General features: G+C 41.1%; 1 protein-coding gene across 1 annotated transcript; it reads right to left on the bottom strand.

The window, feature by feature from the left end:
* Positions 1–10,334: 10,334 nt before the first annotated feature.
* Positions 10,335–12,883, bottom strand: LOC117810601 (high choriolytic enzyme 1-like). The gene is made up of 9 exons (XM_034680514.1): positions 12,778–12,883; positions 12,536–12,539; positions 12,366–12,422; positions 12,121–12,276; positions 11,542–11,662; positions 11,283–11,461; positions 10,800–10,881; positions 10,583–10,707; positions 10,335–10,472 (listed from the first exon to the last, which is right to left on the bottom strand). Coding segments are annotated over exons 1-9 (798 nt in total). The 5' UTR covers positions 12,850–12,883; the 3' UTR covers positions 10,335–10,470.
* Between the last annotated feature and the right edge of the window lie 2,731 nt (positions 12,884–15,614).

Below are 15,614 nucleotides of genomic sequence, written 5' to 3'. Positions count from 1 at the left end.
GAAAAATATGAAATAATGCTATGAATAAAGGAAATATATTTGTGATTAAAAATGTATCTTTATAAATCCACTCTTTTTTTGTTACAAACAAAATTATTATTCTCACGAACCACAGATTCGTTTGCGTTTCCAGTTTTTGCATTTGCGTTTCCAGTTTTTGCATTTGCGTTTCTACATAACTGTCATGGGCGGGACCTCCCCTGAGAGATGCAAGAAGCCTCCTGATTGGTCAGTCTCACTCAGAGAGACGGTGTGACAACTTCCGCCCCAACAAGTTGTTGCCGCGAAGGGAGACATATCAACATGGAGAAACAGGTACGTTTTGCGTAACATACCTGTCTATTTTCTGTCTTATTGGTGCTATTAAGGTTACACTTGTCGTTCGTTCTTCCAGTGTTTTTTTCCCCTAACCGTTTTAGACGGCGGTATCAGACATTAACACCTAACACGCTGTGTGCTCGTCATAAGTGACTGACTTTATTACCGCCCGGCTTTAGTGACAGTTATCCTAATTTCATAGTTATCGGCCTGTTTATAAATAAATAAACAAACTTTTTCATTAGATATACTATCAGAACAAATCAGGAGGCGTGTGTGTGGATTGTTGAGGGGTCATTCCTCCTTTAAGTTAAGTAAAAAGAAACTAAAAACACTGGAAGAACGAACGACAAGTGTAACCTTAATAGCACCAATAAGACAGAAAATAGACAGGTATGTTACGCAAAACGTACCTGTTTCTCCATGTTGATATGTCTCCCTCAAGCGGCAAACTCCGGTCTCAAACGATGAAGCCCATGCGGAAGTGATATAAACTGCAATACATCGAAAATCCGCTTGAGGCTGGCTGCAGAAACACCGGAAACCACATAGATATGAATGGGAAAAAGACGATCTTTGCAGCATTAATAAACATGTTTACAGTCTGGTTCAAAAAACAGCTTGGCCCTATGAAGCTAATCTCTCTAATGGCACACACTGTACGGGGGGTGAATTTTTTTCTAACGTGACGGTTCAGAAGATATTAAGATTATGAGTTTTGCCCAAATAAGGACATGACTGACGTGACTCCCGGTCGGGAACACACAGCCATTGGCTAAGAGGCTCACACTACGTCACACTCTGCCTGGTTGAGTTCCGCATTACCAATATGGCTGCCGCCGTCGATTTGCTTCAAAACAGCTCTCAGGAACAGATGGGTGACGTCACGGATACTACGTCCATATTTTATACAGTCTATGGTCTCTTCGCGGCAACAACTTGTTGGGGCGGAAGTTGTCACACCGTCTCTCTGAGTGAGACTGACCAATCAGGAGGCTTCTTGCATCTCTCAGGGGAGGTCCCGCCCATGACAGTTATGTAGAAACGCAAATGCAAAAACTGGAAACGCAAACGCAAAAACTGGAAACGCAAACGCAAAAACTGGAAACGCAAACGAATCTGTGGTTCGTGAGAATAATAATTTTGTTTGTAACAAAAAAAGAGTGGATTTATAAAGATACATTTTTAATCACAAATATATTTCCTTTATTCATAGCATTATTTCATATTTTTCAAATCATAATTTTGTTTGCAAAATTGTTTTTTGTTCTCAAATCCATTATTTTTGATTGCATATTAAAGACACAATATTCTCTCCATAGAATGGCAGAATGGATCCCAACATCACTGAACAGTGCATGAAAGTGCATGGGTCCAGTCTTGGTTTTATTGGGTCCATATTAACCCTAGAACACTATCGCTAAAATTACTAACACCATCATAACACCGGGTGTTTTTTACCCGATATAATATACCCAATAAAAAGTACTTGTCATCAGAATATGACAATTCATGACAAATTAGAGTGTGTTCTTTTATTTTCAATTGTGCTACGTCTAACAAAATTTAAAACATTTATCATGGGGGGGGGGGACCTATAAAAATGCTCCAAAATTACTGAAAAATTTGGAATTCGAGAACAAAAAAATCCTTTAAAAAAAATGATGAAACTGGAAATTCGGTGTTCCGTCCACCCACTTTGGGAACATTTGAGACTTCCCTGGTGAAGGCACAGTTTCCTCGACACACAAACAGCTGCAGGAGAGAGAAACAAAAAATCACTATTGCATAACACAGGCCTGAAGGAAAGAGCGTGTTTTGGAATAGGGAAACACCATAGACAGTATGGGAAACACCCACGCATTCAAAGACGATGCTGAAGCTACCCAGGGTCCCATGACACGCAAACAAACGCAGCATAATGAAAATCATGTAAATGTGTTTGCCAGGGTGAAAATCACCCGGCGATGGTGTTCTAGGGTTACAAACGAATTTCCTGAGAATAAACTTGCGCGAGAATAATGTCATGCGTGTAAGAAATTGCACATTTACAGGATTTTGAATTTATTTTCGTGTATAACGTGGCTTTACTCAAGTCGTATAATTGCCCCCAAATATAGATTTAGATTTAACATTTGGATTTAACAATGATTTTAACTTAATATATTTTTCATAACAAAATTAAATGTGAAGAAGATCACAAATATTCCTCTAAATGTGATTAAAAAAAGGGGACTTTTTAAAAATGCACTCTAAAGTTTTATGATGTTTTGGAGTTACATGTAGAGAAATGTTGCTGTTATTTTCAGTGTGCACAACTTTACAAACAGTGGCCCATACCTGGATGCCACTGAAATGTATAAAACATATACAGTGCCTTCTGTAGCCCCTCCAGGCATGGACAGGCCATCTGGCGTACCGGGCAATGCCCGGTGGGCCGATGCACATCTTTGGGCCGGCCCTGGGCTGTCGTAATTTAACCCAAAATGTATACTGTAACAGCTACTGTTTGTTAAATGTGTTCAGTGCAGATGTTCCTGATTCCTACAGTGTTGACAGTTAGTGAACGCATCAGTGAGCGGCACATAGTGCAGCAGGATGGAGGGGCTAAGGTGTGTGAGTGAGAGTGTGTGAGCTTGAAGGACGAGAGACAGCGCAGGAGAAGTTGTTAGTTCTTTCATTTATTAATTCTCGCTTTGTTAGTGGGCGTGGTCACGGCCGACAGGGACCAGTTCATAAAGCCAGGGCCGGCTCTTCCAATAGGCAATATAGGCAAATGCTAAGGGCGCCGTGGCCTCTAGGGGGCGCCACAAAAGAGGGAAAAAAATACCTTAAATATAATTGTATTAAAACTAGTTATTACTATTAACTCTTCAAATGTAAAAGCTCACATTGATTCAAATGTAAAGCAATGGGGCGGCGGCGTCCCCCCCCCCCCCCCCCCCCCCCCCCTCCGGCTGATCGTTACCTGCTCGCTCTCTGTGGGGGGAGGGGCGAATTTATTGATGTGACCCCAGAAAACATGTCAAAACAACCGAAACTGTCCGGAGCACAGGGGAGAAAAAAAAGAAAAGAAGAGCAGGAAAAACGTGAGAAAGAAAGAGGTAAAGTAAAGATACAGTCATAACATGAAGCCAGGGCCGGCTCTTCCAATAGGCAATATAGGCAAATGCTAAGGGCGCCGTGGCCTCTGGGGGGCGCCACAAAAGAGGGAAAAAATACCTTAAATACAATTGTATTAAAACTAGTTATTACTATTAACTCTTCAAATGGAAAAGCTCACATTGATTCAAATGTAAAGCAATGGGGCGGCGGCGTCCCCCCCCCAGCCTATGTAGCCTATGCATATAGTTTTTGTCTGCAAACTGTGTGGTTATTTAAATTGTTTGATGTTGATTGTTTTATTTGTAATTTATTACTATCATTATTGTTATTATTATTATTGTTATTATTATTATTATTCACTTATTTACAAGTTTTTATTGTGTAGTTAGGGTATTTATATTTTATTTCATATTTTTTTGTATTTAAGTATGTAAATTTGGTGACATGTTACCTTACAAATTAAAGACATTGATAAAAGCAATGCTATTCGATTTCTTTTGTAAATGCATGTTAATCGCCGATGGAGGGGGGGGCGCCATTTAAAATCTCGCCTAGGGCACCACATTGGGTAGAGCCGGCTCTGCATAAAGCTCTTGTGTTCACTAATCGGCTCGTCATCATTGCAGAGTCCGGACGGACGTTACAATATTATAAATCATTTTATCGACCTCGATGATCCATTTGTTGATTTATGAAAAAACAATGACATCTCTGAAACTTCCTCGGCCCACCCCTCCCCTCCTGTTTGACCAAGGTTATCAAATGTTCCCATTAGAGCTGACAGGAGTTGGAGAGAAGTGAGTGGAAATGGATAAACAACAAAAGCGCAAGAGGGGTGCAGAAAAGCTGTGAGATAAAAAGCTAAAACAAGTGGACAGCAAAATGTCCCAAACTTACTGCTGTTTGCCATCACCACCTCAAGTTAGACTGCGGCAGCAGGTGCGGCCCCTGTCCTCCAGGGGTGCTCCAGGGATGTGCCTTTCATTGGTGTGGACTTCACAGGCATGCTTCACATTATGTAAGTTTACTATACTGTATACTGTTGTTATGTGTTCTTACTGACATCCACCTGGATGATCCTAAAGCCTACTACTTTTACAGAGTGACTGTAATGAATGCAACCATCTATTATTGCATTATTTTAAAGACACCAATACTGTCAATGTAAATGTTTTGAAATAGTCTCATCCTCACTCTTGACCCACTTGTCCTCTCGTTCTCTCCCTTTGGAGTGAAGGTTTGCCTTTCCCTGATGTGGAGTTTACATGTGTTCTTTTTCTTTCATTGTGAGTTTATTAAATAGTTCTTATTTTCATTACAGAAGAGACAGTATCAGATGAATCTATCTGACCTGACCTCTGCTTTCTGTCTCCCTCAGAGCACCAAGGTCCATGCAGCCTTCTGTCTCAGCATATGTAAGTACAAAATAAGCTGTTATCTCTCTGTTCACCTAAACATTATTTAAACTATACCTTCACTGATCCCTGCTCTCTTTCTTTCCTTTGTCTGCCTGTCTCTGCATCTCTCTCTCTCTCTCTCTCTCTCTCTCTCTCTCTCTCTCTCTCTCTCTCTCTCTCTCTCTCTCTTTCTCTCTCTCTCTCTATCTTTCTCTCTCATTCTCTCTGTTTTTCATACTTGAAGGTGCCACTTTGATGAGGAGCTCTATTTTACAGGGATATATGGTCTTACTGTGGTCTTAATTGTGTATTTGTATGAACAGTATATTTCATTAAACATTGAAAAGACATCACTAGCAGTGTTTCTTTGACATCCACTTTCACTTCAAGATGGAAATGATGACACTGTGTCCATCTCTCCCAAGATGAAAGTCTCTGTGAGTAGTGAAAGAGCGTATCCATTTTTTAACATGGTTACTCTCTTCCATGTAGGCTGCTGCGCTTTATTTTAATTTTTGAAACAACACAATGTGCACATATATCCTCTGGTAAGTCATGTGCTTTCGCATATTGTATAAATAATCATGGTGGGCCGCCATGGCCCTCAGTCTAGCCCTGAGCCCCTCCAATGTACAAAACTTAAAAAAGTGCCCTCTGGATGACCCTCCCTCCAATGACATCCAAAAGAAGCCCTCTAGAGGCCCCTAAAATGTGAGATGTAAAAAAAAAAAGCCACTCTGGAGGCTATTCTATTTAACTTTATTTTGAAAAATACTCCTGAATGCATTACAGCCAATAAATTGTTAAAAAGTGCCTTTTGGGTTCTTCTTTGTTGGATTGAATGCACAATAGTCAATACAAGTAACAAAGTGCTTCACAAAAATAATAAAAACACAATAAAAGCAGAGAAGCAATAAAAGCAAACAGACAGTAAAAGCAGAAATAAAACGTTAAAGATTAAAATAAATTCACAAAATAAAAGCTTTACTATCAAGGTGTGTCTTGAGTGGTGAGATAAAATGAGGGACTGACTCTGCGAGTCTGATTTCCTCTGGCAGGCTGTTCCACAGTTGGGGGGCTTTGACAGCAAAGGCCCTGTCCCCTTTAGTTTTTAGTCTAGACCGTGGAACAGCAAGCAGAGCCCTGCCAGAGGATCTCAGATTTATGGGGGGATAAGAGCTCAGAGATGTATTGAGGAGCGAGTCCATGTTGTGCTTTAAACGTGATTAAAAGTGTCTTAAAATTGATCCTAAAAACAACAGGGAGCCGGTGTAGGGATGCTAAAATCAGGCTGATGTGGGACGTGTTTTAGTTCCAGTTAAAAGCTGAGCTGCTGCGTTTTGAACTGTCTGAAGTCGGTGGATTGATTTTTGGTTGAGACAGGAGTATAGTGAGTTGCAGTGGTCAAGGCGGGAGGAAATAAAAGCGTGAATGAGTTTTTCTACATTTTTGGATGAAATAATTGACTTGACCTTCTAAATATTTCTGAGCTGATAAAAACAGGACTGGACAACTTTCTTTTTTTGTGGTTCAAAGTTCAAGTCCTGGTCAAAAATGACTCCAAGATTCCTAGCTGAGGTTTTTACAGAGATAGCTAAATGATCTAGGTTGGGCATGATGAGGGTTCTTTTTGCTGCTGGGTCAATTAGAATGATTTCTGATTTATTGTTATTGAGTAGAAGAAGTAGAAGGAAGTTGTCTGCCATCCATGATTTTTTTTCTTCAAGACACTTGCGAAGGATTTCAATATTTGACCGGTCACCAGCTCTCATGGGGAGGTAAAGTTGCGTGTCATCAGCATAAAAGTGGAAATATACATTATATTTCCGTATTATATTTCCAAGGGGGAGCATGTAAACAGAGAAAAGTGTTAGGCCCAGAACTGCAACTGAGGGACCCTGTGGAGCAAATTTGCCATTGAAGACACGCAGTTCGCTGTTGACACGGCAGAACATTCGTTGTGCTAATAAGACTTCAACCAATTTTAAGGGGATATCTGAAATACCAGCCCACTTTTCCAGTCTGTCATTGAGCAGTTTGTGATCCACCGTATCAAACGCAGCACTGAGGTCCAGGAGAACTAAAATAGAGCAGCACCCAGCATCTTCGGCCAGTAGCAGGTCATTACAGACTTTTAGAAGAGCTGTCTCAGTGCTGTGGAGGGAGTGAAAGCTGGATTGGAAAGATTCAAATAGATTATTGTCAGTTAGATGAGCCTGAAGTTGTTGGAAAATGATTTTTTCTAAGCTCTTAGATAAGAACGGGAGTTTGGAGATTGGTCTGTAGTTTTCCAAGGTAGCGGGATCCAAGTTCGTTTTTTCTCAGTATTGGTTCTACCAATGCAGTTTTGAAATACTCTGGGACTGTGCCAAAGGTTAGGGACTTATTTGTAATTGATTGAGTATTTAGAGTGATCAGACTGGAAAAGTAATTCGCTCAAGCATCATGAACTGCAGTATCGTGTCTTCATGAGGTCTTCCATCTGCTCAGGGTGGATATGGAGTCTACAGGCTTTCCATTTCCGCTCTGCTTTATGCACCTCTCTTTTTATGGAGCGGGTGAAGTCATTGAGCAATGGGTTGGCTCTTGAGGAGGATCATAGGTGAGATTTAACAGGGGCAACTAGATCTAATGTTTGGTGGCAGAGATTATTGAAGGAGGTGACGAGACAGTCATTATCAGAGAGGGGAGGAAAATCTGCAGAGAGGGATGTAATAGTATAAGAGAATTGACTGGCTGTGGTTGAGTTGATGATGCGAGAGCAAATCCTGGCAGATGTGATTTTAAGGGAGGTAGGGGTTTGCAGGTTGAACACAATACTGAGGTGATCTGATACACAGAATTCAATTAGCTCCACTTTGTCAATCAGAAGTCCATGTGACATGACCAAATCCAGAGTATGGCCTTTCACATGAGTTGGACCAGTGGGGTGAAAGACAAAATGAAACGACTTTAAAAGGTTACGAAAACCATCTGCAAATGTGTCACCAGGGCAGCAGATATGAATATTGAAATCACCTAAAATACAAATTCTGTCATAATTTGGTAAAAGCAAAGAGAGGTCAAAGAATTCAGGGATAAAAGTGCCATAATATTTCAGGGGGCGGTAGATTAAGACAAATAAAAAAGGCAGGTGTTTGTTGACACAAAATATTTGGTTCTGAAATGAAGAAAATTCCCCACAGGATACTGACCTGAAAGAATATTCTTCTCTGTATGACAGCGACCCCACCACCTCGGCCAGACAGCCTTGGCTTTTGTGCGTAGGTGAAACCTGGAGGGGTGGCTTCATTCAAGGCACTGTATTCCTCTGGTCTGACCATGTCTCAGTTATACAGAAACTGTCTGTGTTGTTTAAGGTGATGAAATCATTCCATAAAAAGGATTTGTTTGTCAGTGACCGTACATTTAAGAGGTTCACTTTTAGAGGTGTGCTTGGGGGAACAGATGGGGGGGTGTTTGTAGTGACATAAATGAGGTTATTTATATTCCTTGTGTTGGCATTGGAGAGTGGGATATACTTCTGTGATCTTTTGTGAGTGATTCTGACAAAGGGGACTACTTCAGTGTTTGTACTTGTAGTGACAGGGGATGTGGGAGAGTGAGGGGTGCTGTGCAGGAGGGAGGAAGTGATCTGAGCGGGGAAACAAGTGTCATGGACTGTAAAGTGTCATGTACGTCGGAAAGAGTGGATCACATATTTAAAGGTGACATATCATGCAAAATTGACTTTTTAATGGTTCTTTACCTGAAATATGTTTCCCTGGCATGTCTACAAACCCCCCGAGAATGAAAAAAATCCATTCTGCCCCTGTTTTGATTTCTCCACCTTTCTGTAAATGTGTGTGAAACCAGCCGTTTCAGACTTCAGTGTTTTTGTTACGTAACAACAATATCCAGTCTGTAACAGGAAGTCAGAGCTCGGAGCTTGTTCAGCCCATAGACTGTATAAAATAATACTGAATCCCTCCTCCGTTTTTCATTACCTGCACAAATGTGTGCTGACAAGGAGCTTAGGAGGGAGGCATGCTAGTTGTAGGCTGTCTTAATAAACACAAAGGTCAGTTTTACTCCCCACGTCTGCAGATTTGAAGATCTAGTGGATGATTTTTATTTATCATGGATAAGTGCTAGCGCTAGTTAGCATAGCCACATAGCTACATGTTCGTAGCTGTGTACCAAGACACACGTCGACATACTGATAAATAAAACAACAAGAAACACTAAATCTGTGACCAATCCTTCAGAAAAGGTCCCGCTGCCTTTCTGGCAGAGGTCGGTTTTACTCCCCACGTCTGCAGATTTGAAGATCTAGTGGATGTTCTTTATTTATCATGGATAAGTGCTAGCGCTAATTAGCATAGCCACATAGCTACATGTTCGTAGCTGTGTACCAAGACACACGTCGACATACTGATAAATAAAACAACAAAAAACACTAAATCTATGACCAATCGTTCAGAAAGGTCCTGCTACAGGCGCCTCTCCGTCAGGATCAGATTCAGAGGGTTGAAGTAATGCGATCTCTGAGCAGCCGTGTATATTCAGCCAACATGTAAACATTAGATCAACGTGCTGGAGAGCCGAGGCACATCCACTTCCGGAGGGGGCGTGGTCAGAGAGAAAACAGAGTGTTCTGAGGAGGACTGAAGAAGAGGGATTTTCAGGCAGACCAAAATCTGATTTCAAAGTGTTTTTTTGAGCATAAACTTTAAAGACATGTTTTGGGGACCTCTTAGACCAATATATATTGATGAGAAAAGCGTGATATGTCACCTTTAATGTTTGCCGACAGCATTTGGCTCCCCCTTCTGTTGGGGTGGATCCCATCTTTTTTGAAAAGTGAAGAACATTCCCAGAACAGGTTAAAATTGTCCACAAATTTTGTGTGCTGCATGTGGATTGAAGCCATGTATGCAGACTAAGGACACGACTGAACCGTTCGACTCCGCGTCCGAGGGTGGGAATGGGGCCAGAGACAAAAATGTGTCTTCCAGATTCCTATAGAATGCCTAGGAGAGTTTTAAAATCGTTTTTGGTGCTTTCAGACTCCTGGCAGGATGTGTCATTTATTAACTTGCACAAACTAAGATCGATCAATCATAAATGATTTGAACCAAGCTGAAGTGATTCCTGTAATGTAATGCCAAATGCAAGCTCTAATCTCTTTTACAGGATGAGATGGTCAATCGTATCAAAAGCCGAGCTCAGATGTAGTAGCTGAGTGTTCCAGGATTTTTTTTGTTGGGGTTATATCTGAAAAGTGTACAAAAGTCTCAGAGTAGAGTCAAGATGGCTTTGTCCACCTCCACATCTCTTGTTTTATTCATTCTGCAGAAGTGTGCCTAAACTTCAGGACACTCAACATTTAGTCTAGTATATGGGCACATTATATTGTTGTTATTAAGTGTGACCAAGTGATAGGAAAGCATACAGCTGCTTGTAATAAATCAATAAATATTGAATAAATATGGTTGATGACACTGCTCCAAAGAATGAAAAGAGAGGGCGTTGTTTCATTTTGATAAACTTTATTGAAAAATCATTGTTTAGCTGATTCTTCAGGTCAGTCGCATTTGTTGTTCAGGAAGCATCGGGAGCTGATCCCTGGTCTCCTCTGACCGTCAGCACATACACAGAGACTGCTTTTTTCTGTAACAATGAACAAAAGAACGGTTAAAGGCAGAGGATTATATTCAGCCTGCAGGAATAAATAGTAAGTGCCTGAGTGTATATAATGTCGCCCTAATGTGGACACTCACAACACTTGTAGAGGGTGTTAAGCCTGGCGATGTCAGTGCGACTCATCTCCTTAGCGTTACCAAAGGACACGTTGGAGTTAGGGATGGGGAGCATGGTGGGCTGGTTGTTCTTGGAGAAGGCGTACCTACGGCAGGACACAGAGCAGTGAGACTGAGCTCAGACAAAATGATGTTTGGTGACAAACAGCAGGGCTGAAGGGGAGGCGGTCTCACTCACTTGTGGTACTGCATGACAGAGTTGTAGTCGTAGCTAGTTCCCTGGTTCAGAGTAGCAATCTTCCTGAAGTTGTGCTGCATACCTGGAAAACAACAAATATAAGCTTAATGCTTGATTGGTATGAAGCCTAAGACTCTGGACAGATATGAGCTCAGTGTGTTTGTAAATGAACTATAGAGCATCATGGTCTGGTATGGATGGCTTTAGCTATATATTGAGAAAGCTGCAGTTACACAGCTGTATCCCCTCACTCAATGTGTTTTCACAGTAGGAAGCTGTTTCTGTCCAGAAGGAGGCATCAGAGAGCCATCGTAATGTTGGAGAGCTTTCCTCCACACAGCACAGATAAATATATAAATATAAAGATTGTAGCACACGCTGGTAACAAAGTGCATAACACTTCTTTGCCAGAGTTGTAGTATACATGTTGTAGTAGGAATCCTGCCGAGAACCTAATATGGTAATAATAAACAGCCTCTTTACTAGACTCGACGTTCTGCAGCAGGACTCTGATGTGGTTGTCTCTGTCAGAGCGGGTCTGCTCATGGTTGAATCCCAGAGCGTGGAGCAGCTCGTGCTGAACGGTGCCGTGGTACAGACAACCGCGACGAGCCAGAGACACCACCTGCTTTCCACCACGACGTCCAACGTAGGAGTAACATCTGAACAGAAAAAAAGGAGTTAAAAAAACAATAGCTTGAAAAGATTTGACAAACTGTTCATAAAAATCTGTTTCATTTACCCGTTCTGGGACTCGATGCTCAGCCAGTCGCGGTCGCTGCTTCTGGAGGGCCTGAAGCGGATGCAGGAGAAGGAAGAGAAGGACTCCAGTCCACGGGTGATGATGGCGGCCTCACGAGAGGCTGGAGGGTTGACAACACACAACTTTGAACTCTTTACACCTCACATCACAAGAACCACACAGTAGCACACGGTCTCTAATCTATGAGGCGCACAATAAAATATATTTTCCTCAGTACTGATGAAAGAACACGTCCAGCTAACATCCTGCAATGACTGCTTCAAACGTCACAGTGAGGAAAATAAACAGTGTTGCTGTTACAGCTAGCATTTGGACAACTGACATGAAACATAAGCCATGCATTCAAACCACCTGGCCAGTCATATGAAGCCCCAGCTAGCTGTCAGCTAGGATCATTTCTATTTCAAGGCAATTAAGATTGGTGCCTAACAAATATATTAAAAGTGAGCATTAAAAGCATCTCTAACTGTGTGAAAAGTTTGTGCTTCAGCTGCCTCTAAAGTGAAAAGTTCCTATCTGAAGTCGGAGAGTATCTGGGTGTATCTGTGTGACACTTACAGAAGTGGTTGGTGATGTAATAAGGGATGTAGACCTTCCCATCGGTCCACTTGCCCCATGTGCAGCCGCGGCTGGTGCAGGGGTCAGCGTTCCTCTCGGCCTCTGAGTCGATGGCAATGTCTCCTTCGATCAGGGTGGGTTCATCAACAGAGCGGACTGAAACACATCAGATCCCAACTTTAAAACCTGTTACTGCTACTGAAAACAACAAGAGGAGCGTGATGAGAGCAGTGGCTCATACTCACTCAGGTTCTTGTTAGCTCTCTCCAGAAGTTCAGACACAGAAAGATCTGAGTCCTGTTCTGCAAGACAGTGACAGACACAGCAACATAGTTTTAGTTTGTGGACAAATGCAGCAGTCACATTAAAGTGCATGTTAATGGAACAGGTCTGATTATACAAACAGATGACTTACCTTGCTGCAGGGTCGGTGTGCGGTTGGAGGGAAACAAACAAACAAACAATTAGATACAAAAATGTAGCAACAAGAAATCACAGATACAAGTGAAGGATTTGAAAAGATGATCAAATCATCTGTAAGAAACAGCACAGGTGGAAATAAAGGTCAAAGCTACATTGAACTGATGCAGCATGACCACAGACAGACACCACAGAGTGATGTCATTGTCTACTGGTCCTCTCACACGATGATCCTACCTCATTGTCAGCCCAACAGCAGGCAGACAACAGCAGCAGAGCCAGAGCGGAGAACCTGAAAACAGACGTCATCTCAGCAGACCTGCAGGACACAGACAGAATCAGACACAGCTTCAACTCAGACGGAAGATTCAGAGTAGAACATCTGAACCTTCAAACACTGAAAGTTCACAGCAGGACTCACCTTGGAACTTCTATGTACTACTGAGGTTCCCTCCGGGTTTATATATGTTCAACCATGTCAGTCAGGCCACATATGGATTACCTGAGTACCTAACAATCAGCAAAAAACAGAGGCTTATCTGTCACATATGTGTATGTATACACACTGTACATGTGTGGGAAATGGACATTCGTAAAACGGATTTGTCAGCATCCAGTGATACGCCTGGGGGTGATAGTGGTGGTGGCTTTGGCAGGAAACTGAAACAAATAAAAGCCTGTCTGAATTGAGTTTTATATATAAGTTATAATATAGAATTTTACAATTTAATTCAGTAGATACTTTAGTCCAAAGCAACAAACATCTTGGAGTTTTAACCTATGTCTGTTTTTTCTACTTAAAACCTCAGGAGCACCCTCCATCATTAACTGGAGTTGTGTTCATTAAGGCTGATCTACAGTATATATACTATACAGTGTGAGCTGTTGATTCATTATTAACTCTCTAAAAGCTGGTGTTCTTGAGAGTTTCTTTTTGGTAGAGATTGACTGAATCTCTAAAGACAGACCTCATCATAATTCAGTGAGAGCACCAGAGAGCAGCCTCCTCTTTATTCCCTGCACCATCTTCACATTTTCAGACAACACATTACAGTAGGACTAACAAACAATAACAATAACAATAAAAACATCATATGGTAAAGTAAGTAAATGTTTGACTGCATGGTGTTCATAGACTTCAACAAAACCACAGTGGTGATAATAGAATAAAGAAAATGATGGTTAACTCAGCACTGGACGGAAGGAGGAGGTGTGTGGGGTTGAGAATTTCAAATTTTAGGGAGTTTTCACCAAGATAGTGCTCTAATAGTGGAGAATGCCAACATTTCATGGGGAATGGGAGTGAGCCCTGCCAGAGTCTCAGGGTAACCCAGAATGTTATGTGCTGTTAAGTGAACGGTTGATTTACACAATGAATAGAAGCAGATTTTTAGGCTCGCTCTGCAGCGTGCAGTGGGTCCAGGTCAGAGGTGGGTAGTAACGAGTTACATTTACTCAGTTACATGTACTTGAGTAGTTTTTTAAAAAAAATTGGACTTCTGAGAGTATTTGATTTGCAGAGTACCTTTTACTCCTCCTCAAGTACATTTGTGTTAAAAAAGATGTACTTTTACTTCGTTACATTGGGCTGTCCAGTCTCTACTTTTACCGTTCCTTTTTTCTTCATTTTATATGTTTTATACTCAGTCATCTCTCATGCAGCGCCTTCTGATCCAGAGCTATAAATAGCCTCAACACTGAATGGATGGAGAAGTAGCTCCGCCCCCTCCTCCACCTACAGCTGGGGAGAGAGGCTGCATTATACCTACGTCCCCTTTGGAGGAACATGTTTACCCTGTACCCAACATCCGGACTCTCTCATAACTTCTAAATGACAAGAAGGAGAAACAGTCACATTATGAGCTGCTTACTTTGTTCTATACAGTGGAAATCTGGAGCTTCAACATAGAACAATTAAATCTTAAAAAGCATGTCATGGTGAGTTATCAGTTAGGTAAGCTAAGGATCATAGTGGTTAATATTAAATCTTAAAAGCATGTCATGGTGAGTAATCAGTTAGGTAAGCTAAGGATCATACTGGTTAATATTAAATCTTAAAAGCATGTCATGGTGAGTTATCAGTTAGGTAAGCTAAGGATAGTACTAGTTGATATTAAATCTTAAAAGCATGTCATGGTGAGTTATCAGTTAGGTAAGCTAAGGATAGTACTAGTTGATATTAAATCTTAAAAGCATGTTAGAAATGTTGTAAAGTAATCTAAAGTAACTTATAAGAGCAGTAAGGTAGCATGCTGATAAAAACAGCTGCTTCTGAAGCTCAACAGTCACATCAGAGAGATTCTTCAGGACTGAGTTCATGGAAGGCCATGAACTCACTTTCAAGTTATGTTTTGAAGTAAGATGAACTGAAAATAAGTTAAAGGTTAAAAAAGAAAGTTTGGAAGGCATAGATATATTTTTAATTGTAATGTTGGAGTATCGATGTTCTGGAGTTCTGATGACCTCTCAGACACAGTTTGAAGTTCTAGCTTGTTTTAAAAAATGAAAGCGGGTACATTAGTTTGTGCACAGTGCAGCTTCTCTTTCTTTAATGTTTGAAAGTAAACCATGCCTAACAGCATTCATTTTGGCATATTCCTATTTACATTTCCAATACAATCCAATTTTATATATGATACTACTCACAAGTTACTCACTACTTGAGTATTTTTATTTTTAGGTACTTATTTACTCTTACTCAAGAACTTATTTCTACGAGTGCTCTTACTTCTACTTGAGTCACATCATTGTAAAGTAACAGAACTTTTACTTGAGTACTGTTTCGGTTTACTCTACCTACCTCTGGTCTAGGTACACTGAACGCAGCACAGCAAGGCTGACAACTCTGTCCAAATGATCAAAACATACGGTAGGCTGGTTAGTTAATAAACTCTGGGGATGCTTGCTTGTTTGTTTGTTTGAGGAGACAGAACAAGAGAAGAGGTATACCTCTTCTCTTGTATAGGCACACTTCTTGTGATTAGTCATTTGTTTGTAGGCATCAGTGTTGGGCAGTAACGCGTTACTAATAACGCGTTACTGTAACGCCGTTACTTTTGACAGTAACTTATACT

The sequence above is a fragment of the Notolabrus celidotus genome, chromosome 3 (genome assembly GCF_009762535.1).
Source record: "Notolabrus celidotus isolate fNotCel1 chromosome 3, fNotCel1.pri, whole genome shotgun sequence".
In the NCBI taxonomy this organism is placed as follows: Eukaryota; Metazoa; Chordata; class Actinopteri; order Labriformes; family Labridae; genus Notolabrus; species Notolabrus celidotus.
Note: the sequence above shows the minus strand (reverse complement) of the source record. Positions and strands in the feature narration are given on the sequence as shown.

Bases quoted from the DNA above. Each gene is read 5' to 3' on its own strand.
- LOC117810601 (XM_034680514.1), bottom strand. From the start codon at position 12,849: ATGACGTCTGTTTTCAGGTTCTCCGCTCTGGCTCTGCTGCTGTTGTCT. The intron at 10,882-11,282 runs GTAAAGAGGCTG...GTTGTTTTCCAG, and splicing joins GCTGCAGAACGTCGAGTCTA to GTATGCAGCACAACTTCAGG. The intron at 10,708-10,799 runs GTGAGTGAGACC...GTCCTGCCGTAG, and splicing joins TCTGTCATGCAGTACCACAA to GTACGCCTTCTCCAAGAACA.